General features: G+C 48.0%; 1 protein-coding gene across 1 annotated transcript in view; it reads right to left on the bottom strand.

Annotated features, from left to right (window-relative positions):
* Positions 1 to 23,936, bottom strand: part of LOC117389404 (polycystic kidney disease protein 1-like 2) — a 41,545-nt gene continuing 17,609 nt past the window's right edge. The window contains exons 15-40 of the mRNA XM_055230697.1: positions 23,531 to 23,646; positions 22,404 to 22,521; positions 21,122 to 21,253; positions 19,968 to 20,081; positions 19,618 to 19,729; positions 19,286 to 19,476; positions 18,870 to 19,100; positions 18,592 to 18,693; positions 17,863 to 18,041; positions 17,096 to 17,242; positions 15,705 to 15,904; positions 14,706 to 14,890; positions 14,311 to 14,467; positions 13,067 to 13,304; positions 12,547 to 12,748; positions 10,285 to 10,372; positions 9,561 to 9,683; positions 8,333 to 8,518; positions 7,099 to 7,447; positions 6,636 to 6,772; positions 5,073 to 5,200; positions 3,798 to 3,958; positions 2,545 to 2,755; positions 2,334 to 2,435; positions 1,440 to 1,571; positions 1 to 195 (exon numbers count right to left, since the gene is read on the bottom strand). Coding sequence (XP_055086672.1) covers positions 70 to 195; positions 1,440 to 1,571; positions 2,334 to 2,435; positions 2,545 to 2,755; positions 3,798 to 3,958; positions 5,073 to 5,200; positions 6,636 to 6,772; positions 7,099 to 7,447; positions 8,333 to 8,518; positions 9,561 to 9,683; positions 10,285 to 10,372; positions 12,547 to 12,748; positions 13,067 to 13,304; positions 14,311 to 14,467; positions 14,706 to 14,890; positions 15,705 to 15,904; positions 17,096 to 17,242; positions 17,863 to 18,041; positions 18,592 to 18,693; positions 18,870 to 19,100; positions 19,286 to 19,476; positions 19,618 to 19,729; positions 19,968 to 20,081; positions 21,122 to 21,253; positions 22,404 to 22,521; positions 23,531 to 23,646 — 4,167 coding nt within the window. The 3' untranslated portion in view covers positions 1 to 69. The remainder of the gene's footprint in view (positions 196 to 1,439; positions 1,572 to 2,333; positions 2,436 to 2,544; positions 2,756 to 3,797; positions 3,959 to 5,072; positions 5,201 to 6,635; positions 6,773 to 7,098; positions 7,448 to 8,332; positions 8,519 to 9,560; positions 9,684 to 10,284; positions 10,373 to 12,546; positions 12,749 to 13,066; positions 13,305 to 14,310; positions 14,468 to 14,705; positions 14,891 to 15,704; positions 15,905 to 17,095; positions 17,243 to 17,862; positions 18,042 to 18,591; positions 18,694 to 18,869; positions 19,101 to 19,285; positions 19,477 to 19,617; positions 19,730 to 19,967; positions 20,082 to 21,121; positions 21,254 to 22,403; positions 22,522 to 23,530; positions 23,647 to 23,936) is intronic.

Below are 23,936 nucleotides of genomic sequence, written 5' to 3'. Positions count from 1 at the left end.
CACTTCCACTGTAAAGTTCCACAGTGCAGCTTTAGGCTTTGGTCGCCATGGTCGCAACTGCCTCGGCATTTACCCAGAATCCTCGGTGTGGGCGCACTTCTCATCCTGGTCTGAGGGGGGCAGTGTGTATCTGATGCCAAACAGACCAAAGACTTTATTCAACATGATCTGCACCACCTCCTCATCCTCCGACGGCTGCAACACGCAACAAGAACATGTGAAGAACACGCAACAAGAACATGTGAAGAACATGTGAAGAACACGCAACAAGAACATGTGAAGAACATGTGAAGAACACGCAACAAGAACATGTGAAGAAAACGCAACAAGAACATGTGAAGAACATGTGAAGAACACGCAACAAGAACATGTGAAGAACACGCAACAAGAACATGTGAAGAACATGTGGAGAACACGCAACAAGAACATATGAAGAACATGTGGAGAACACGCAACAAGAACATGTGAAGAACATGTGGAGAACACGCAACAAGAACATGTGAAGAACACGCAACAAGAACATGTGAAGAACATGTGGAGAACACGCAACAAGAACATGTGAAGAACATGTGGAGAACACGCAACAAGAACATATGAAGAACATGTGGAGAACACGCAACAAGAACATGTGAAGAACATGTGGAGAACACGCAACAAGAACATATGAAGAACATGTGGAGAACACGCAACAAGAACATGTGAAGAACATGTGGAGAACACGCAACAAGAACATGTGAAGAACACGCAACAAGAACATGTGAAGAACATGTGGAGAACACGCAACAAGAACATGTGAAGAACATGTGAAGAACACGCAACAAGAACATGTGAAGAACATGTGGAGAACACGCAACAAGAACATGTGAAGAACACGCCACAAGAAAACGCCACAAGAACATGTGAAGAACATGTGGAGAACACACCACAAGAACATGTGAAGAACATGTGGAGAACACGCAACAAGAACATGTGAAGAACATGTGGAGAACACGCAACAAGAAAATGTGAAGAACATGTGGAGAACACGCAACAAGAACATGTGAAGAACATGTGGAGAACACGCAACAAGAACATGTGAAGAACATGTGGAGAACACGCAGCAAGAACATGTGAAGAACATGCGGAGAACACGCAGCAAGAACATGTGAAGAACATGTGAAGAACATGCGGAGAACACGCAGCAAGAACATGTGAAGAACATGTGAAGAACACGCAACAAGAACATGTGAAGAACATGTGAAGAACACGCAACAAGAACATGTGAAGAACACGCAACAAGAACATGTGAAGAACATGTGAAGAACACGCAACAAGAACATGTGAAGAACACGCAACAAGAACATGTGAAGAACACGCAACAAGAACATGTGAAGAACACGCAACAGAGGTCACCACCAGGTCTAAACCAGGTCTAATCGAGGTCTAATCGAGGTCTTTACCTTGTGCTGGACCTGCTCCTGTTGGAAGGCCACCAGGATCACAGAGATCAGGAGGTTGATGGCCACAAACCCCATGAAGATGATACAGGAACCAACCAAGACAGCTCCAAGAACCGGACTGTAGTCCATCACCTGAGACAGAGAAGAACCAGGACTAAACCAGGACTAAAGCTGGACCAAACCAGGACTAAACCAGGACTAAACCAGGACTAAAGCAGGACTAAAGCAGGACCGAACCAGGACTAAAGCAGGACTAAAGCAGGACCAAACTAGGACTAAACCAGGACTAAGCCAGGACTAAACCGGGACTAAACCAGGACTAAATCAGGACTAAACTAGGACTAAAGCAGGACTGAACCAAGACTAAACCAGGACCAAACCAGGACTAAACTAGGACTAAACCAGGAATAAATCAGGACTAAACCAGGACTAAACCAGGACTAAAGCAGGACTAAAGCAGGACCAAACTAGGACTAAACCAGGACTAAGCCAGGACTAAACCGGGACTAAACCAGGACTAAATCAGGACTAAACTAGGACTAAAGCAGGACTAAACCAGGACTAAACCAGGACTAAAGCAGGACTAAACCAGGACTAAACTAGGACTAAACCAGGAATAAATCAGGACTAAACCAGGACTAAAGCAGGACCGAACCAGGACTAAAGCAGGACTGAACCAAGACTAAACCAGGACTAAATCAGAACTAAACTAGGACTAAACCAGGACTGAACCAGGACTAAACCAGGACCGAACCAGGACTAAAGCAGGACTGAACCAAGACTAAACCAGGACCAAACCAGGACTAAACCAGGACTAAACTAGGACTAAAGCAGGACTAAATCAGGACTAAATCAGGACTAAATCAGGACTGAAGCAGGTTGTATGGGGAGTACCTCGTCGTAGTTGAAGATCCCGAGCTGCAGTTTGATGAGCGTGAGCAGAGAGTCAGGGAATGTTTTGTAGGACGCCATCTTCCAGCCGTACAGGGAATTACACTGAGACACAGAGGAGGTTAGAACAGCAAGCAGCGTTCGAGGCCCTCATACAGGGCATTACACTGAGACACAGAGGAGGAGGACAGACCGGGACTCGGTCCACACTCACAGCAGTGGCGTAGGCGACCAGCATGAGCCCGATGACCAGGAGAAACCCAGTTATGTCCCCAGAGGCGCGACTCAGAGTGGAGGAGATCAGCTCCATGTTTGGGTTCAGTCTGAGGAGGTGCCAGAGCTTCACCGTGGACAAAAGAACTATGAAGGCCAACACATACTGAAGGAGAACATCTGAGGAGGCCGAGGAGCAGAAACTGGGGAACCTGAGGAGAGAACAGGGCTGAACCAGGACTGAACCAGGACTGAACCAGGGCTGAACCAGGACTGAACCAGGACCGAACTAAGTCTGAACCAGGACTGAACCAGGACCGAACTAAGTCTGAACCAGGACTGAACCAGGACCGAACTAAGTCTGAACCAGGACTGAACCAGGACTGAACAAAGTCTGAACCAGGACTGAACCAGGACTGAACTAAGTCTGAACCAGGACTGAACCAGGACCGAACTAAGTCTGAACCAGGACTGAACCAGGACTGAACCAGGACTGAACCAGGACTGAACCAGGACTGAACCAGGACTGAACCAGGATTGAACTAGGACTAAACCAGGACTGAACCAGGACTGAACCAGGACTGAACCAGGACTGAACCTGGACTAAACCAGGACTGAACCAGGACTAAACCAGGACTGAACCAGGACTAAACCAGGACTGAACCAGGATTGAACTAGGACTAAACCAGGACTGAACCAGGACTGAACCAGGACTGAACCAGGACTAAACCAGGACTGAACCAGGACAGCTCCAGTCAAATGAAGTTCATCGAGGCTCGAGCAGCAGGAGCCAATCACAGAAAAGAGCCAGACCAGAGCAGCAGCACTGGTTTATCAGAGAGCGGGCGCTTAGCGACGCTGTCAATCAAACCTGTTGCTAACGCTAACAGGAGCGACCTCGGGGACAGAAGGACCTGATTTGTCTGTTATTAATGTTCAGATCTTGATTTACAGACACAATAGTGAAATAAAAACCCCAGGATCATGTAGAGGGTTAATACGAACATTTAAGACCAGAATGAGTCTGAAGCAGAGACAGAGAGAGGAGACAGGAAGTGCCCACGTTCACTTCCTATTTGTAACGTGGCAGCGGGTAAGCCATGTCCATAAACACAGTCTATGTTTAGAGCGCCGTGGTCAGCAGGTTAAGGCCAAAGTTCAGGTTCACTTTATGTTGCTGTTCTGAATCCAGTATGTACACAGGATAATTTAAAGTATTATGTGATATTATTAAAGTATTTAAAGTATTTGTACTTGTCCTTGTGCTGTTGGTAGTACTCGATGTCCCTCTGCCCTAACACTGTCCTCTGGATGTACAGTCCCGCTCCGGTCCAGGAGAGGGCGATGATGCTGAGCTCCAGAATGTTCCAGCAGTCCCGGAGGTAAGCCCAGCATTGAACCCTCAACCTCTGTATCTAAAGAAGAGAAGAGAGAGAGTCTGCCACTGTGCCCACGAGCAAAACACCTCACCACACAGGCCAGAACCGACAGGAAAAAGCTCCAGATGAAGCTCATGAGGCCTGAGCAGGTGTCATAGCAACAAAAGAGCCAATCAGGAGCGAGGCTGTTGAAGGTAACGCCCCTTCCCACCCGCACCACTGTCAATCAAACCTGTTGCTAACGCTAACGCTAACAGGAGCGACCTCGGGGAAAGAAGGATCTGATTTGTCTGTTTTTAATGTTCATATGTTGATTTACAGACACAATAGTGAAATAAAAACCCAAAGACCAAAATGAGTCTGAAGCAGCAGAGACGGAGAGAGGACGATGGAGCAGGAAGTGCACATGATCACTTCCTGTTTGGAACACGGTGGCAGCAGGTTAGCTACATCCATTTATATAAACAGTCTATGGTTTCCTCCTTTTTTCGGCATATCTGCTGAAGAAAACACATGTGGGCTGCTTCTGTTTATTTTTTTAAACATGTAAATCATAGGATACGACATGTTTTTTCAGTAAAAGAGACGAGACATGAACAGGACAGGCCCGAGAACAGAACCCTGAGGGACTCCACAGGGCAGCGGGTCAGACGAACAGGCGGACCCCTGACACCCACAGATTTACAACTTATCCAAAAGAATTGTGTGTGAAGCGTCGGTCAGGTCTAAAAACACAAAAATGACAGAGCTGCTGCAGTGAGTCAAACCATATTATCCATAAAAACAGCCCCTCGCGTTTTTAAAATGTCAGATTTAATCAGATTATGGGATTATATCTGATCCTCCCCTCGTTTATTATTTATGTATTTAATAAACATTTAAATAAACCTGATCCAGTGTCGTGTTTGGACGGTGCACACCAGAGTCTCCTCAGAACGACCCTTTACGTCGGACGGGGGGCTCTTGTTTACATGGTGGTTGCTATGGTAACAGTTATAGAATTACCGTCACGTCTGCTGCTCGTGTCCAACCAGGAAGTGACGTCATAAACACCACCAACCCCGAGGCCTTTGAGCAACGCACGTCATGAGAGTCTGTGTGTGTGTGTGCATGTGTGTGTGTTGGGAGAGTACCCGTGTTGGGGGAGTACCTGTTTGTACATGTAGTAGAGCACAAACAGCATGTAGAGGACCTCTGCTGCCATCACAAACAGGTGGAGCCCCCCGGTGGACGGATAAAGCCGCACGGGCCGCAGCTCCCAGCGGAACTCGAACGCTCCTGAGAATAAGAAATAAAAACACACAATAAAAACACACAAAATAAAAACACACAATAAAAACACACAAAAAAAACACACAATAAAAACACACAATAAAAACACACAAAAAAACACACAATAAAAACACACAAAATAAAAACACACAATAAAAACACACAATAAAAACACACAAAATAAAAACACACAAAATAGAAACACAAAATAAAAACACACAATAAAAACACAAAATAAAAACATAAAATAAAAAGACAAAATAAAAACACACAAAATAAAAACATAAAATAAAAAGACAAAATAAAAACACAAAATAAAAACATAAAATAAAAAGACAAAATAAAAACACACAAAATAAAAACATAAAATAAAAAGACAAAATAAAAACACACAAAATAAAAACACAAAATAAAAACACACAATAAAAACACATAACTAAAAACACACAATAAAAAGACAAAATAAAAACACACAAAATAAAAACACAAAATAAAAACACACAATAAAAACACAATAAAAACACACAAAATAAAAACACACAATAAAAACACACAATAAAAACACACAATAAAAACACACAAAATAGAAACACAAAATAAAAACACACAATAAAAACACAAAATAAAAACACACAATAAAAACACAAAATAAAAACACACAATAAAAACACTCAAAATAAAACACACAATAAAAACACAAAATAAAAACACAAAATAAAAACATAAAATAAAAACACACAATAAAAACACACAATAAAAACACACAATAAAAACACACAAAATAAAAACACACAATAAAAACACACAATAAAAACACACAAAATAAAAACATAAAATAAAAACACACAAAATAAAAACACAAAATAAAAACACAAAATAAAAACAGAGTAAAAGTACAGAGTAAGAGTACAGAGTTAAAGTACAAAGTTAAATTACAAAGTTAAAGTACAGAGTAAAAGTACAAAGTTAAAGTACAGAGTTAAAGTACAAAGTTAAAGTACAGAGTTAAAGTACAGAGTTAAAGTACAGAGTTAAAGTACAAAGTTAAAGTACAGAGTTAAAGTACAAAGTAAAAGTACAAAGTTAAAGTACAGAGTTAAAGTACAGAGTTAAAGTACAGAGTTAAAGTACAGAGTTAAAGTACAAAGTAAAAGTACAAAGTTAAAGTACAAAGTTAAAGTACAGAGTTAAAGTACAAAGTTAAAGTACAAAGTTAAAGTACAGAGTTAAAGTACAGAGTTAAAGTACACTCTGAGTTCTCTGAGTAAAAGTCAAATCATGTCTAACTCTTTTGTTTATTTTGCTGTTCTTGATTTAAACAGTTAAATTCATCTGATGGTTTAAACTCCTCAGTAAAAAATAAAACAGATTTAAGTAAAACATTTAAATAAACAGATTTAAATAAACACATTTTTACGCATTTATGATGACAAACACTGACCCACAGCGTCGGCCGCCTCCAGCAGCAGAGTCACCAAACAGAACAGGTTCACGTTGGCGTTGTAAACAGTGAACTCCACAAATACTGCTCTGGTGTATGAGTCCAGCCAGCGGGACGAGTACAAGTACTGCAGAGTACTGCAAACAGAGTACAATACAAGTACTACCAATATACAGAGAGTACTACCGATATACAGAGAGTACTGCCGATATACAGAGAGTACTACCGATATACAGAGAGTACTACCGATATACAGAGAGTACTACCGATATACAGAGAGTACTACCGATATACAGAGAGTACTACCAATATACAGAGAGTACTACCAATATACAGAGAGTACTACCAATATACAGAGAGTACTACCAATATACAGAGAGTACTACCAATATACAGAGAGTACTACCAATATACAGAGAGTACTGCAAACAGAGACATCTGACCAGGACTAACTCGGCCTCACCTGGAGGCGCCGTGCAGGTCCGGCCCGAGCTCGGACACGTAGCCTCCTCCTCTGTACAGGAGGTTTCGGCCCCAGAACGGAGCGCCCCGCAGCGCCCCCTGGGTCTGGTACCTCCAGGGGGTGGGGTGGGTGTGGTTGCCGGGGTGGGTGCTGTTGCCCGGGGAGCTCGGGGGGGTCCATCGGGGCCCGTAGGAGCCCGTGTCCTCCGTGGCCCAGGAGTACACCGGGGGACAGCCTCTGTGCAGGTGCCTAGAGGGAGGAGCCTCGCAGGAGGGGGAGGAGCCACGTACACGCAGCTGACGGAGCCGAGCCACGCCCACCAGGAGCGAGTTTCCATCTGTGATGAACCCTGAGACAGTACACACAGTATTACACACAGTACACCGTAAAAGTACTCACAAATACTTCTATATGAGACCACAGTATTTCACAAAGTCAAAGTGTCTTCACTCTTTTGTCCAGTTGACAGATTAGACTTAAGTTATTTATCCTTTATTCTCCAAACAAAAGTATTTGTGAAAAATCTAATCCAGATTATCTCTGCTCCACAAACACATTCTCTTTAAATCCACTAAACGTTCAGAAGTGTCTCTAATCTGTCTCTGAGGGACAGTGAAACTCAGAGGAGCTCAAACCATCGGAAAAATCAGGACGAACTCATGAGACGAGGTGAAGGAGACAGAGGAGAAAGAGATTTGTCTTTAAAGACACAGTATAAAGACACATTGTGTCTCTCCACATCAGTCTGTCCCTCACGTCTCCACACAGAACCTCATCGTCCAATCAGAGCGGTTTATTTCAGTGAAACTAAGCAGCTCATTGGTCACTGTCATTTACAAACAAAATCACATTTCTCTGAGCTCAGAGTTTAGGCTTCACTCTTTTTTTAACATGTTTTTCAACCCCTTTGTTTTATTTTCTTTTTTCCGATGAGGATGGACCGTGCCTGTCCCTGATTGGCTAATGCACCTGTCAATCACGCCCATGTGAACTGAAACCAGGACTAAACCAGAACTAAACCAGGACTAAAGCAGGACTGAACCAGGACCAAACCAGGACTAAAGCAAGACTAAACCGGGACTAAACCGGGACTAAACCGGGACTAAACCAGGACTACACCGGGACTAAACCGGGACTAAACCGGGACTAAACCAGGACTAAACCAGGACCAAACCAGGACTAAACCGGGACTAAACCAGGACTAAACCAAGACTAAACCCGGTCTGTGTGGCACCTGGGTAGGGTCCGTAGAGTTTGGGCAGCAGGGTGGTCTGTGCCCAGGTATGGACCTGGTCTAGACTCAGACTCTGGTCCTGGGTGGGTCTAAAGGACGTCAGGAGGTGCTGGTTTAAGTAGAACGTGTTTGGATCTCTCTGTGCGTACACCACGAGCAGCAGCATCCACATGAAGCCCAGGTATACTACGAAAATACACAAATAAACAGCACTAATGAGTACTTTAAATACAGAAATACATAAACTCAAGCTCCGATGACCACGGGCTCCACTGAGGCCTTCACCTTCCAGACCTTCTCCAGCTCTTCTTTGAGCCCCTGGTATTTCTCTAGTTTCTCATGTTCCTTTTTCCTGATGTTCTCTTGGTTCTTTGCTCTGTTGTTTCTCCACTGTGTCCAGTTGGTCCATTCTGTCTGTATCTGTCCCACAGGATCTTGGCTCATTCTCCTCGACCTTTGGAGGTGTTTCCCACCTTGACCTCGGGGTCTCCAGTCCGTTCTCTGCACAGATGTTTCACTCTGGCTCCTCTTGGTTCTGTCGCTCCATGTTTGTTTTCCCTGGATTGTCTCAGGGGCCTCTTTGCACAGCCGACCTTGGGCCCTGATCCTTCTGGATGAGGACGCCCTTCAGTGAGCCATTCAGGGTGAGTCCCATTAGCAGCTGGTTCATTTGAGCTGCCAGATGCTCATGGAGGGCAGTGACCCATTAGGCGTGGATCAGGACCAGTTTTTCATACCTGAGACTGTTTTCTGGACGTCTGCCACTGTGATGGTGACTGGATACTGTTCAGGGAGGTTGCTGTGGTCTTCTCTCAAAGCCCCCAGAGCTGTTCTGTTTCCAGTCTTGGTGGGTGTGCTCTGGTGTTATCACTCTGAGCGTACACTTTCACACACATACGGTTTATTCGTCTGGCTTCATTATCTCGTGTGCACCTCTTTACGCCGCTGGCCAAGGCTTGGAGTCTCGGCAGTTTCCAGTGCTTCAGGTAGGGCATCTGGTTGTACCTCTTGGGGAATTGTCTTCTCATTGCACCTCTCTGGGCCTGACAGTTGGCTCACTCTCTCCATGCACAGGTGTTAGTCCTACCCAGGATCTCGGTGAGCAGAGCGTAGGCCTTCACCTCCTTCTTCCAGTTCCTCCTCTCTCCTCCTCTTCCCCTCACACACACACACACACCCCCCCCCACACACACACACACACACCCCCACACACACACACACGTCCTACCCAGGATCTCGGTGAGCAGAGCGTAGGCCTTCACCTCCTTCTCCCTGTTCCTCCTCATCCTCTCGATGTTGACTGGAGGAGGAGGCTGGTACAGGCTCAGGTCTCTGTCTGTCACTCTCAAGTCTGAAAACAGTTAAAGTTAAATTTGTAAAACTGTTCATGAAAATATATGAAAAGTATTTTAAATCAGTCGTATTGAGCTTGTGTCTCTATGGTTCTCATCTCTGTTATAATTTACACATTTTAAATCAAAATATTCATCTAAAAACACTTCATAAAAGACACAAATCTGTTGACTTCTGCGTTAGAAAACAGCAGTGTCCAATAGTAGCTGACGTCGCCGTAAACGTCATCACGACAAAGCGCCTCATGCTGTAGCGCCCCCTATGGACAGATGCACATCACTAGAGCAGCACGTTTTTACATTTGTACCAAAATGACGACGCGACGCTGCAGAATCCTACGAGTATCAACGGTTCAGAAAATAAAACTGGAGAAGGAAGAGCGGACGTCACAGTGGTGGAATGTAATGGTGGAAGTTAAATGAGGGTAGAAATCGACAAAATGGCGTCTTGAAAATAGTGGATTAAAGATTAAACTCAAACATGAATCAGTCCAAATAAAACTTCAGAGGCTCAATGAGAAGAAAAGACTTAAAACAAAGATAAAGATCTGAACAGCTTAAAGAACATCGAGAATTTTAAGTGTAAAATATTTGACTGACTTGAGTCTTTGTAGATCTGAACGTTCTCCAGCTCCTCCTCCTCCACCTTCTTCACCACCAGAGCGAAGAACACAGCCATACCCACCACCTGTAAAACCAAGAGATTTAAACCTGTCGCCCTGCGGTGAAAGAGCAGAGCCAGAGCCAGTACCTGAAAAGGAGTAGACTAGGACCAGTGACTCTGTGGTTAGAGGGTTTAGTCTGTCCTAACTATAGACTGTACAAAGAAGTGTTCTGAGTGAGTGTGACATCACCCACAGCGCTCAGCTCCAAATGAAGCTCATGGAGGTTAGAGCAGTTATAGGGACCATTTCAAGCCCGATTCCATCCATCTATGTTCTTCCTTTTATCTGGGGCCAGGTCGTGGGGGCCACAGTCTAAACAGGGACTCCCGGACTTCCTTCACCCCTTCACATGTCCTCAAGATCCTCCGGTGGGACCCCAAGGCGTTCTCAGGCCCGCCGAGAGACATAGTCCTTTCAGCGTGTCCTGGGTCATCGCCAAGGCCTCCTCCCGGTGGGACATGCCCGGAACACCTCCCCAAGGAGGTGTCCAAGAGGCATCCTGAGCAGATACCAGAGCCACCTCAGCTTCTCCTCTCAACATGGAGGAGCAGTGACTTTACTCCGAGCTCCTCTCGTGTGCCCATGCTCTTCACCCTATCTCTAAGGGAGCGCCTAGCCACCCTGCGGAGGAAACCCATTTGGTAATCTTGTCCTTTCGGTCATTACTCGAAGCTCATGACCATAGTGAAGGTAAGAACATAGATTAACGTTAAATCAAGAGATTTGCCTTTCAGCTGAACTCGTTCTTTAAAACAACAGTCCAATACATCAACTGCATCACTGCACCGACCCAAGTGTCAATCTCACGCTCCATCCTTCCCTCACTCGCGAACAAGACCCCGAGATACTTGAACTCCTCCACTTGGGGCAGAGACTCTCCACCCACCCGGAGAGAGCAAACCACCTTTTTCCGGTCGAGAACCATGGCCTCGGATTTGGAGGAGCTGATTCTCATCCCAGACACTTCACACTCGGCTGCAAACTGCCCCAGTGCTGCAGGTCCTGGCTCGACGAAGCATCAGGACAACATCAACTTCAAACTGCAGAGATGAAATCCTGTGGTTCCTGAACCGGACCCTCTCTGACCCCTGGCTGCGCCTAGAAATTCTGTCCATAAATATAATGAACAGAACCGGTGACAAAGGGCAGCCCTGGCGGAGTCCAACATGCACCGGGAACAGGTCTGACTTACTGCCGGCAATGAACACAGCTCCTGCTCCGGTCATACAGGGACCGGACAGCCCTTAGCAAAGAGCCCCGGACCCCATACTCCCAGAGCACCCCCCAAAGGGCACCACGAGGGACACGGTCGAATGCCTTCTCCAGATCCACAAAACACATGTGGACTGTAGCAAACTTCCATAAACCCTTGAGGACCTGATGGAGAGTATAGAGCTGGTCCAGTGTTCCACGACCAGGACAAAAACCACACTGCTCCTCCTGAATCCAAGGTTTGACAATCGGTTGAATTCTCCTCTCCAGTCCCTGGAATAGACCTTACCAGGAAGGCTGAGGAGTGTGATTCCCCTGATTAGAACACACCCTCCGGTCCCCCTTCTTATACAGAGGGACCACCACAGTCTGCCAGTCCACAGGTACTGTCCCCGACCGCCACGCGATGTTACAGAGACGTGTCAGCCAAGACCCACAACATCCAGAGATTTGAGGTACTCAGGACGGATCTCGTCCACCCCCGGAGCCTTGGCACCGAGGAGCTTGAACCACCTCAGTGACTTCAGCCAGGGTGATGGATGAGTCCACCTCCGGGTCCCTTTTCTCTGCTTCCTCCTCAGCTGCCTCAGGAGTCCCACAAACCAACAAGGATCAATAGGACTCCTTCTTCAGCCTGACTGCATCCCTTACTTCTGGTGTCAACCACCGGGTTCAGGGGTTGCCACAGTGATAAGCACTGCAGACCTTATGACCACAGCTACGAGCAGCTGCATCGACAATAGAGGTGGAGAACATGGCCCACAGCCTCCCCCGGAATCAGCAGGAAGCAGGAAGTGCGCCCATAATCACTTCCTGTTTGGAATGTGGTGGCTAGTGCGTTAGCTGTGTCCATTTAAATGTTCAGTCTATGGCCCTGACTGGAAGAAGGACACTCCGATGGACACCACCCAGCTGATGGACCTGTGACCCTGCGGTTAGAGGGTGTTTGGACCTGTGACCCTGCGGTTAGAGGGCAGACGCTTACCTTTAATGGCTGTATCAGCAGCAGACTCTGAAAGAAGGAAACGCCCATGGACACCACCCAGCTGATGGACTTCTCCTTCCCAAACTTGAGGCCGTAGAGCATGGTGAAGTACCCCGACACACCAGAGGAGGCAGCCACGAGCAGCCAGGCCACGTACACACACCACCAAGGAAGAGCGCGGCGCGGGGGGGCCCGGGGGAGACTGCGGGAAGAAAGACAGAGGAGGGCGGGGGCTTAGCAACGCTGTCAATCAAACCTGTTGCTAACGCTAGTGGGCACAACCTCAGGAAAAGAAGGCGCCTGATTTGTCTGTTATTAATGTTCACATCTTGATTTGGGACATAACAGTGAAACACAAACCCCAGGATCATGTGGAGCGGGTTAAGGTCAGAGGTTATAGAGAAAGTGAACTGGAGCCAGAGTCAATGGAGCCGAGTCGCGGCCATGCTCACTTCCTGTTTGAAACACGGCGGCTAGCAGGTTAGCTATGTCCAGATATATGTACAGCCTATGGTCTCACCTGTAGTCCTCCTCAGTGTCTCTCAGTCTCTCCTTCAGGACTTGGACCTTCTGCAGACTCTGGCTGAAGCTGAGGAGGTGCTGTCCTCTGGCTCGGAGCAGTCTGCTCCAGGTGAGTCTGGTCCTGGTAGGTCGCAGCAGGTCCTCTTCTGGGTCCATGGAGCTGAGATGTTTCTCCAGATGACACAGCTCAGAGTACAGCTCCTCCTCAGACCTCCTCCTGTCAACATCTTTACTCTCTGAAAGCACAAGAGCGTCAGATGCCCTCCCAGACTCCTGTATCCCTGAGTGTCAGAAGCTCTACAGACGTGGTCGTTCTAATCCTCATAGTGGTCGTTCCAGAGTTTGAGGTCTGCTCTGGAGAATGATCTGTCTCTATCTCTCTGCAAAGAAAACCAGCTCTAAAACTAACAGAGCTAGTGAAAAGAGACCAGCACCCCTAACCCTGACTTAAACCTAACCCTAACCTTTGACCCCAACCCTAACACTGACTCTATCTGTAAATGGACGCACATTAGTCCTGGACACATCTGCAGCTGCCCATCCACGAGAGTCTCTCCTTCACTGTGGTTCTCCTTGAGCTAAGGACAGGGGGCGCTCTGGGACACTCGTCTGTTTCTGTTTCATTGTTGATTTAAATTATTCTCATGTTCAGCCCCAGGAGGCGACTGCTGCTGTGATTTTGAGCTTTACAAAAATAAACTGAATTGAACCCTTAACCCCTGACCCCTCACCCTTAACCCCTGACCCCTCACCCTTAACCCCTGACTCTAACCCAGCAGCTGCATATGGAACATTTGAAAGTGCAGAGCATTACAGCAGTCCAAACTGTGTCAGATGCCCTCCCTGTGTGTCAGATGCCCTCCCTGTTACAGAGACTAGTTAAATTTGTAAACTAATATCAGAAATTGTATATTTTTCACACGTTTAATGAATTTTCACACAAAGTTTTATAAAGTCACAAGAAACTAAAAGTTTTGCCTCAATTTTTAACAAGAGAAAGAAACAATAACAAGGTCTAACCCAGGACTAAACCAAGACTAAATTAGGACTAAACCTGGTCAGGCTAAGCTCTGGTTCAGTCCTGGTTTAGTCCTGGTCTGCAGATCTTGGTCTAGTCTTGGTCAGGACTATTTCCCACACAGACACAGGCAGAACATGCAAACTCCACACAGACACAGAGACACATAAAGAACTCAAACTAAATAAAAAGTATTTTAAAAAAAACAAAAACCTGAGCCTGACCAGAGTCCTCGTGAGCCGTGGTCCTCAGGTCTCGCAGGGACATATACTCCTCCAGCTCAGAGAGAACTGAACCCAGGTCCTTCTTTAGTCTGGTTATGATCCTGGACTTGGACTTTTCCGTGGACTTTGAGAGAGACTGGACCAGTTTAGTCACTTTCTGCAAAATAAACAAAGTTCATCTTTATCTGGGAAATGGTCCTAGTCCTGATCTGGTCCTGGTCCTGGTCTGGTCCTGGTCTGGTCCTGGTCTGGTCCTGGTCTGGTCCTGGTCTGGTCCTGGTCCTGGTCTGGTCCTGGTCTGGTCCTGGTCCGGTCCTGATCTGGTCCTGGTTCAGTCCTGGTCTGGTCCCGGTCTACAGCAGGTTCTGATCCTGGTTCAGTCCTGGTCCTGTTACCTTGGTGATTGTCTGGGGAGAGTTCTGGTCTTGACACGGTCTACAGCAGGAGCAGGGTCCGGTCCTGGTTCCGGTTCTCAGTCTGGAGAACCTGAACAGGCTGACGATGAGGATGTTGACGGGGAACATGATCAAAGACGACTGGATCCCGACTTTGAACTGTTGCCACGTGAACTCGAACTGACCTGAGGACAGCGGAATCACCAGAGCATTAAAGCCCTACTGTGGAACCATAAAATGAACCAACGATGAGAGCGTTCAAACAAATACTCGGATTTGATTGGCTGAAGCGTCGCAACAGCAGAGCGTTTGTTTAAATCGAGTTCAGAGAAAAACTCAGATCTTTCCTCCACAAAAGCTCAAAGTTCTTCTCTCTGAACGTTTGACTCAAACTAAACTCTGTGTCTCTATGGAAACAGACTCATCGCTGGCTCCGCCCAAGCCACAGTGCTGCTCTGCGATTGGGCAGTTTCAATCACATGCAAACACTTCAGCCGGAGCCGCGCAAGACGGACTCTCAAGAGTCTGTGAACCAGAGAAAAGTGTTGGTACATCTCCAGGTCCAGTCCTGGTCCAGTCCTCAGTCCAGTCCTCTGTCTGGTCCTCGGTCCATTCCTCTGTCTGGTCCTCGGTCCAGTCCTCTGTCTGGTCCTTGGTCCAGTCCTGGTCCAGTCCTCAGTCCAGTCCTCTGTCTAGACCTCGGTCCAGTCCTCATTCTAGTCCTTGGTCCAGTCCTGGTCCAGTTCTCAGTCCAGTCCTCAGTCCAGTCCTCAGTCCAGTCCTCAGTCCAGTCCTCAGTCCAGTCCTCTGTCTAGACCTTGGTCCAGTCCTCATTCTAGTCCTTGGTCCAGTCCTCAGTCCAATCCTCAATTCAGTCCTTGATCCAGTCCTCGATCCAGTCCTAGTTCAGTCCTGGTCCTGTCCTTAGTCCAGTCCTCAGTCCAGTCCTCAGTCTAGTCCTCAGTCCAGTCCTCAGTCCAGTCCTGGTCCAGGTCTCACCCAGGTCCATGACTTGGTCAGCGGGGTCAGTGGGGATGCCGTAGAACATGATGGAGGTGAGCATGGTGCAGAGGAGGAGACTGAAGCAGCACGAGAGCCTCTGGACCCTGGAGAACGAGGAGCTCGGAGGTCTGGTCACCACCGAGAGCCACAGGTGACCATCACTCAGGTCCCTCGTGGTCTTCATGAAGAACAGGTTACTGCAAACACCACAAGAGGGTATTTACTCCTGTGGGGTATTAAAGAGGAGGTATTTACTTCTGTGGGGTATTAAAGAGGAGGTATTTACTTCTGTGGGGTATTAAAGAGGAGGTATTTACTCCTGTGGGGTATTAAAGAGGAGGTATTTACTTCTGTGGGGTATTAAAGAGGAGGTATTTACTTCTGTGGGGTATTAAAGAGGAGGTATTTACTTCTGTGGGGTATTAAAGAGGAGGTATTTACTCCTGTGGGGTATTAAAGAGGAGGTATTTACTTCTGTGGGGTATTAAAGAGGAGGTATTTACTTCTATAGGGCACAAGATAAGTTCAGATGAGTCTGGTTGTAGGAGTGAAGCCACTTCTTCAGTTCGAGCACTATGGTTTTCCTTGTTTCCTTGCAACAAAGAAAACAATAGTGCTAGCCCGTATGCTAATAGCCCGTATGCTAATAGCCCGTATGCTAATACGTCTGAGAGCACTCATAAGGAGCCTGAATGGTTAAGTCTCAGGCACAGTTCACATTAGACCAACAAACAAACTGTAAACAGGTGTTATCTTCAGTGTAGCACTGTGGGATTTGGTGTCAAATGTAAAGTGCGTTATAAATAAAATGTATTATTATTATTTATTATTCAGTGTAGTTAGCTCCTCCCCTCCCGGTGATGTCATCATGTGGCACTGCTCGTTTACACGGGCCAAAGTCCCACACTGGACTCACACTGGACTGGTCTGGACGGGGCGAGCGCTCTCAGGATGTTTGAGTCGTTCTGTCGTTGTTTCAGATGAAGTTCAGCTTCATGAGGAGCAGTTTGGATCAGATTATTAAAGCCGTAGTATTGGAATTATTGGAACCAAAAAAGGTGGAACCCCTAGACTCCCCTCCCTTTGCTCTCTGTGCTAAGCCCCTCCCCCTTCAGAGCTCTATCACACTCAGCTGCATCGCACTAATGAAACTCCTGCACATCACACCAGGTTTGTGAAGTCATAGTGCACAGTTTTGTGTCATGTTTTGTATATTTCTGGAGAATTATCATGTGAAGCGTGGGTGGTGTCGGCTTGTGGGCGGAGCCTCGTACAGGCTCATAATGCTAACTGTGAGGAGGGTTTGAGTCCTGGTCTAGTCCTGGTCTGGTCCTGGTCTAGTCCTGGTCTAGTCCTGGTCTGGTCCTGGTCTGGTCCTGGTCTAGTACCTGAACCTCCTCAGCTCCTCGCTCGTTGTCACGGGGAACAGTTGGTCTAAAGTTCCGTCACCGATGTCGAGTCCGATCCAGGAGTTACACAGAACATGGAACTTCTGCCCCGTCTGAAGATCCTGGACCACGACCGAACTCACAAACCTGCAGAGGAAGACCAGTCATCCTCTGCTCCTCTGCTCCTCTGCTCCTCTACTCCTCGTCTTCACTCTCTCCTCCCTCCTCCTAACTCATTCCTTCTGCTACTTTCCTCTCTCCTCTTCTCTCCTCCTCCTCCCTCTTTCTTCTCTCCTCCTCTCTCCTCCTCCCTCTTTCCTCTCTTCTCTCCTCTCTTTGTCCCTCCCTCCTCCTCTTTCCTCTCTCCTCCTCCCTCTTTTCTCTCCTCTCTTCGTCCCTCCCTCCTCCTCTTTCCTCTCTTCTCCTCCCTCTTTCCTCTCTTCTCTCCTCTCTTCGTCCCTCCCTCCTCCTCTTTCCTCTCTCCTCCTCCCTCTTCCCTCTCTCCTCCTCCCTCTCTCCTCTCTTTGTCCCTCCCTCCTCCTCTTTCCTCTCTCCTCCTCTCTCCTCCCCCTCCCTCTCTCCTCCTCCCTCTTTCTTATCTCCTCCTCTCTCCTCCTCCCTCTTTCTTCTCTCCTCCTCTCTCCTCCCCCTCCCTCTCTCCTCCCCCTCCCTCTCTCCTCCTCCCTCTTTCCTCTCTCCTCTTCTCTCCTCCTCCTCTTTCCTTTCTCCTCCTTTCTCCTCCTCTCTCCTCCTCTGCCTCCTCTCACCAGTTTGGATGTTCTCCTTCGTTGTTGTGCCACAGTCTCACAGCTTGGATGTCTCCCAGGCTCCCCGGGGCCTTGAGGAGGAACATGTCCACTGCTCCTCGCTGGAACACGGGCTTCTGAGAGTCTGTGAGGTGATGAGGAGCGCTGGAGGTGATGGACCCCACCAGCACCACGGTGACCTGAGGAGGAGGACACAGAGGAGGACACAGAGGAGGACACAGAGGAGGACACAGAGGAGGACACAGAGGAGGAAGACACAGAGGAGGAAGACACAGAGGAGGAGGACACAGAGGAGGACACAGAGGAGGACACAGAGGAGGAGGACACAGAGGAGGAGGACACAGAGGAGGAAGACACAGAGGAGGACACAGAGGAGGAGGACACAGAGGAGGACACAGAGGAGGACACAGAGGAGGAGGACACAGAGGAGGAGGACACAGAGGAGGAAGACACAGAGGAGGAAGACACAGAGGAGGACACAGAGGAGGAGGACACAGAGGAGGACACAGAGGAGGACACAGAGGAGGAGGACACAGAGGAGGAGGACACAGAGGAGGAAGACACAGAGGAGGAAGACACAGAGGAGGACACACAGGAGGAGGACACAGAGGAGGAGGATATACAGGAGGACACAGAGGAGGAGGACATAGAGGAGGAGGACACAGAGGAGGAGGACATAGAGGAGGAGGACACAGACGAGGACACACAGGAGCCTGTAGGGCGTGTTACCTGTGCAGAGGTGGCGGCTCCTCTCCGGTGTCCACTGCTCACAGTCAGTAAATACTGATATTTATCACAGGGGTCGTTATCAGCCAAAACTGTCACTTTGACCTGGAACAAGACAGAACTAAACCAGGACTGAACCAGGACTGAACCAGGACTGAACCAGGACTGAACCAGGACTGAACCAGGACTGAACCAGGACTGAACCAGGACTGAACCAGGACTGCACCAGGACTAAACCAGGACTGCACCAGGACTAAAGCAGGACTAGACCACACTGGTACCTTGCGTGTGTCTTGTCGGTCCTTGCGGTGGGCCCAGATGAGGAGCAGGAGGTAGAGGAGGAACAGCACCAGCACCAGACAGACCACGACCGGGTTCTGCGTGAAGGTTCCGAAGAGCTGAGCCGACTGCGACGGGTCGACGACGTTTGGAACCACAAAGAACGAGCCTCCGAAGAACGTCAAGTGATCACACAGGCACTGGGTCAGAGCCGCCGTGGTGCCCGCGCCCACCTGCATGAACAAACAGTCAGATGCCCTCCCCGCGCCTCAGATGCCCTCACCGTGCCTCAGATGCCCTCCCCGTGCCTCAGATGCCCTCCCCGTGCCTCAGATGCCCTCCCCGTGCCTCAGATGCCCTCCCCGTGCCTCAGATGCCCTCCCCGTGCCTCAGATGCCCTCCCCGTGCCCTCCCGTACCTTGCAGCCGGCCGTGCTCCACTCCTGCAGACTCTGGTTCCAGAAGTTACAGCGTGTGGAGATGACTGTGATGCTCAGAGACGCGTTTATGGACTTCACCCCAGGACCCACCAGGGGGCGCACCAACAGGAAGAGCTGCCCCGAGCGCCCGCCCAGGTCAGAGGGGTCAAGCATCCACGTGTACCGCTCCCCTGAGACAGATCGCGTTAGACCGGAGTTAGACCTAGTCTAGTCCTGGTTTAGTCCTGGTCTAGTCCTGGTTTAGTCCTGGTCTAGTCCTGGTTTAGTCCTGGTTTAGTCCTGGTTTAGTCCTGGTCTAGTCCTGTTCTTACCCAGGGTCTCTCCCTCTTGAGGCAGTTGTATTCTAGCGATGTAGGTGCTCTCTGTGGGGTGTTCCTCCCCGAGGTAGGCTTTGAACGGCAGAGGATCTACAGACGGGATCATCTAAAAGAGAGATTTAAACCAGGTCTGAACCAGGACTAAACCCCATCTAAACCCCATCTAAACCCCATCTAAACCCCATCTAAACCCCATCTAAACCCCATCTAAACCCGATTTAATCCTGGTCTTAATGCGGCCTAACCTCGGTCTAAACCCGGTCTAAACCCGGTCTAAACCCGGTCTAAACCCGGTCTAAACCCGGTCTAAACCCGGCCTAAACCCGGCCTCACGCCCGTCTGACCTTGAGCACCAGCGTGCTGGGCTCTGGCGGCAGGTGGAGGATGGTGGTGCTGTAGTTGCTCAGGTGCAGGACGCTGGAGTTGATCAGGTGAGACACAGGGTTTGGGAGAAAGATCTGAAACACAACATTTATATCAATGACCCTCAGTGTCCGGGTTAAACCTGCATTTGACCCGTCCCTCGGTGTCTCTGGGTTAAACCTGCATTTGACCCGTCCCTCGGTGTCTCTGGGTTAAACCTGCATTTGACCCGTCCCTCGGTGTCTCTGGGTTAAACCTGCATTTGACCCGTCCCTCAGTGTCTCTGGGTTAAACCTGCATTTGACCCGTCCCTCTGGGTTAAACAGCTCAGTCATTGTTCTTCACCTTTTTTAAAGTGAAGGTTAAATTGAAGTGTTTCCATTTTACTAAAACACTGAAGATCATTATATTTAAGATTTAATCAAACTTGTACTTCCTGGTTGTACATCATGACATCACACAGGGGAATTTCATCATTGTTACCGAGCAACAGCGAGAGATTTAAGACGGGACAAATACTAATATAAGAAATTATAATATAATTAAAATATAAGAATATTTAAAGTGTCATAAAAATGTCATCAGTGTGACGTCATCAGACCAGTCACACACATTAAAGTACTGTGTACTTCTGTCAGTACTTATACTGTGATCTAACCCAGAACTAAACCAGGTCTAACACAGGACTAAACCAGGTCTAAACCAGGTCTAAACCAGGACTAAACCAGGTCTAACCCAGAACTAAACCAGGTCTAACACAGGACTAAACCAGGTCTAACCCAGGACTAAACCAGGACTAACCCAGGACTAACCCAGCACTAAACCAGGACTAACCCAGGACTAAACCAGGTCTAAACCAGGTCTAACCCAGGTCTAAACCAGGACTAACACAGGACTAAACCAGGTCTAACCCAGGACTAAACCAGGACTATCCCAGGACTAACCCAGCACTAAACCAGGACTAACCCAGGACTAAACCAGGTCTAACCCAGGACTAAACCAGGTCTAACCCAGGACTAAACCAGGACTAACCCAGGACTAACCCAGCACTAAACCAGGACTAACCCAGGACTAAACCAGGTCTAACCCAGGACTAAACCAGGTCTAAACCAGGTCCCAGTCTTTGTAGCTGTACCTGGATGTTCTTCTTGAGGCCGTGCACGGGGATGACCGTGTGGTTTTCCCGCTGCAGAGTGAGCGATACGATTGGTGCAGACACGTTTGCTCTGGGGTTCCACTCAAAAGGATTCCTCTGCAGCGCCAACATCTGGACACAACGGTAAACACAACTCAGCCACAAAAACACGCTGGAGTTTTGTTGTGGTTCTAAAACAGAGGTTGAACTACAACTCCCATGATGCTTTGTTCAGTGCATCCAACAAGAAGAAAAGACCTGCTCTTCAATCTGCTCAGATGTTTCTCCTGTTTCAGTCGTTTCTTCTCCTTGAGCCTCTGAAGTTTTATTTGGACTGATTCATGTTTGAGTTTAATCTTTAATCCACTATTTTAAAGACGCCATTTTATCAATCTTTATAAATACAAGATAATAAATGTGCTTCCTTGTATGAGATGTTATGATGTTATGATGTTATGATGTTGTGATGTCGTGTTGTTGTGTTTTTGTGTTGTCATGTTGTTGTGTTGTCGTGTTGTTGTGATGTCATGTTGTTGTGTTTTTATGTTGTTGTGTTGTTGTTGCCTTGTTGTCATGTTGTCGTGTTGTCGTGTTGTCATGTTGTCATGTTGTTGTGTTGTTGTGTTGTCATGTTGTTGTGTTTTTATGTTGTTGTGTTGTCGTGTTGTTGTGTTGTTGTTGTGTTGTTGTTGTGTTGTGTTGTTGTCGTGTTGTGTTGTTGTTGTGTTGTGTTGTTGTTGTGTTGTTCCTCACCCTGAGCTCCACAGACTCCTCCTCCTCAAACACGTGTTGTGTTGTCGTGATGTCATGTTGTTGTGTTGTCGTGTTGTTGTCGTGTTGTGTTGTTGTTGTGTTGTTGTTGTGTTGTTGTTGTGTTGTTGTCGTGTTGTTGTCGTGTTGTGTTGTTGTCGTGTTGTGTTGTTGTCGTGTTGTGTTGTTGCCTTGTTGTGTTGTTGTCGTGTTGTGTTGTTGTTGTGTTGTTGTCGTGTTGTGTTGTTGTTGTGTTGTTGTCGTGTTGTGTTGTTGTGTTGTTCCTCACCCTGAGCTCCACAGACTCCTCCTCCTCAAACACGTGTTGTGTTGTTGTGATGTCATGTTGTTGTGTTGTTGTGTTGTTGTTGTGTTGTTGTGTTGTTGTCGTGTTGTGTTGTTGTTGTGTTGTTGTCGTGTTGTGTTGTTGTTGTGTTGTTGTCGTGTTGTGTTGTTGTTGTGTTGTTGTCGTGTTGTGTTGTTGTTGTGTTGTTGTGTTGTAATGTTGTTGTGTTGTTGTGTTGTTCCTCACCCTGAGCTCCACAGACTCCTCCTCCTCAAACAGCTCCTGAGGCAGAGACTGAAGGTCAAACCAGGGACAGGAGCAGTTTGGGATCTGGCCCTGGATCTGGACCTGGTCTGGAGGAACTCTGAGGAGCAGAGGAGCAGAGGAGGAGGTCAGAGGAGCAGAGGAGGAGAGGAGGAGAGGAGGAGGTCAGAGGAGCAGAGGAGCAGGTCAGAGGAGCAGAGGAGGAGGTCAGAGGAGCAGAGGAGGAGGTCAGAGGAGCAGGTCAGAGGAGCAGAGGAGCAGGTCAGAGGAGCAGAGGAGCAGGTCAGAGGAGCAGAGGAGGAGAGGAGGAGGTCAGAGGAGCAGAGGAGGAGGTCAGAGGAGCAGAGGAGGAGGTCAGAGGAGCAGAGGAGGAGGTCAGAGGAGCAGGTCAGAGGAGCAGAGGAGCAGAGGAGGAGAGGAGGAGAGGAGGAGGTCAGAGGAGCAGAGGAGCAGAGGAGGAGGTCAGAGGAGCAGAGGAGCAGAGGAGGAGGTCAGAGGAGCAGAGGAGCAGGTCAGAGGAGCAGAGGAGCAGGTCAGAGGAGCAGAGGAGCAGAGGGAGGAGGTCAGAGGAGCAGAGGAGCAGAGGAGGAGGTCGGAGGAGCAGAGGAGCAGAGGGAGGAGGTCAGAGGAGCAGAGGAGCAGAGGGAGGAGGTCAGAGGAGCAGAGGAGCAGAGGAGGAGGTCAGAGGAGCAGAGGAGCAGAGGAGGAGGTCGGAGGAGCAGAGGAGCAGAGGAGGAGGTCGGAGGAGCAGAGGAGCAGACTGCTCCTCCCATAGAGAAAATAAAACAGCTCAGACCAGTTAAATGAAGTATCAACACAGAACCAGCTGCTCTCACTTCAAAGTACACACAGTAGTACACACAAGTACAAGTTATACAAGTATAAGTACTGCACTAACTCCACAACATTAGAACAGGGTTAAAGCTCCACTGAGGAACATTTCAGCACATTAGAATAGAGTTAAAGCCCCACTGTGGAACAGGGTTATAGACAGGAAAAAGCAATTATGACAGAATATGAGTAGGTCAAATTAGTACATAGTAGTAGTAATAGTAGGACATGGTGTTTGTAGTATTAGTCCTTGTGGTAGTAGTAATAATAGTACTTACTTGTGTACCATGAGTGCGATGTCTCCCTGGTGGACGACTGAGGGGAAGTCCTCTCCTTTTGCCAGAGCGCTCTGAGTGTGCTCTAGGGCCCTCAGCAGGGCCCTCGACACATTCACCTGAGACATGTGTAAAGAAGGGACGTGTGCAAAACACGTGTGCAAAACACGTGTGTAAAACGTCATCAGTGTGACATCATCAGTGTGACATCATCAGTGTGACATCATCGGTGTGACATCATCAGTGTGACATCATCAGTGTTGGACTCTTTTGTGTCATTTAACACATTTTTCATCTTTATCTGATTTGTGTGAATCAAATTGTGTGATCATTTATATTTACAGCAGGTTTTCTCCTCCAGGGGAAAAACGAGACAATCACACAGACCTGTCACACAGACCAGTCACAC

Source organism: Periophthalmus magnuspinnatus, chromosome 21 (assembly GCF_009829125.3).
Source record: "Periophthalmus magnuspinnatus isolate fPerMag1 chromosome 21, fPerMag1.2.pri, whole genome shotgun sequence".
In the NCBI taxonomy this organism is placed as follows: Eukaryota; Metazoa; Chordata; class Actinopteri; order Gobiiformes; family Gobiidae; genus Periophthalmus; species Periophthalmus magnuspinnatus.
The sequence above is the reverse complement of the archived record's forward strand: the minus strand, read 5'-3'. Positions and strand labels throughout refer to the sequence as shown.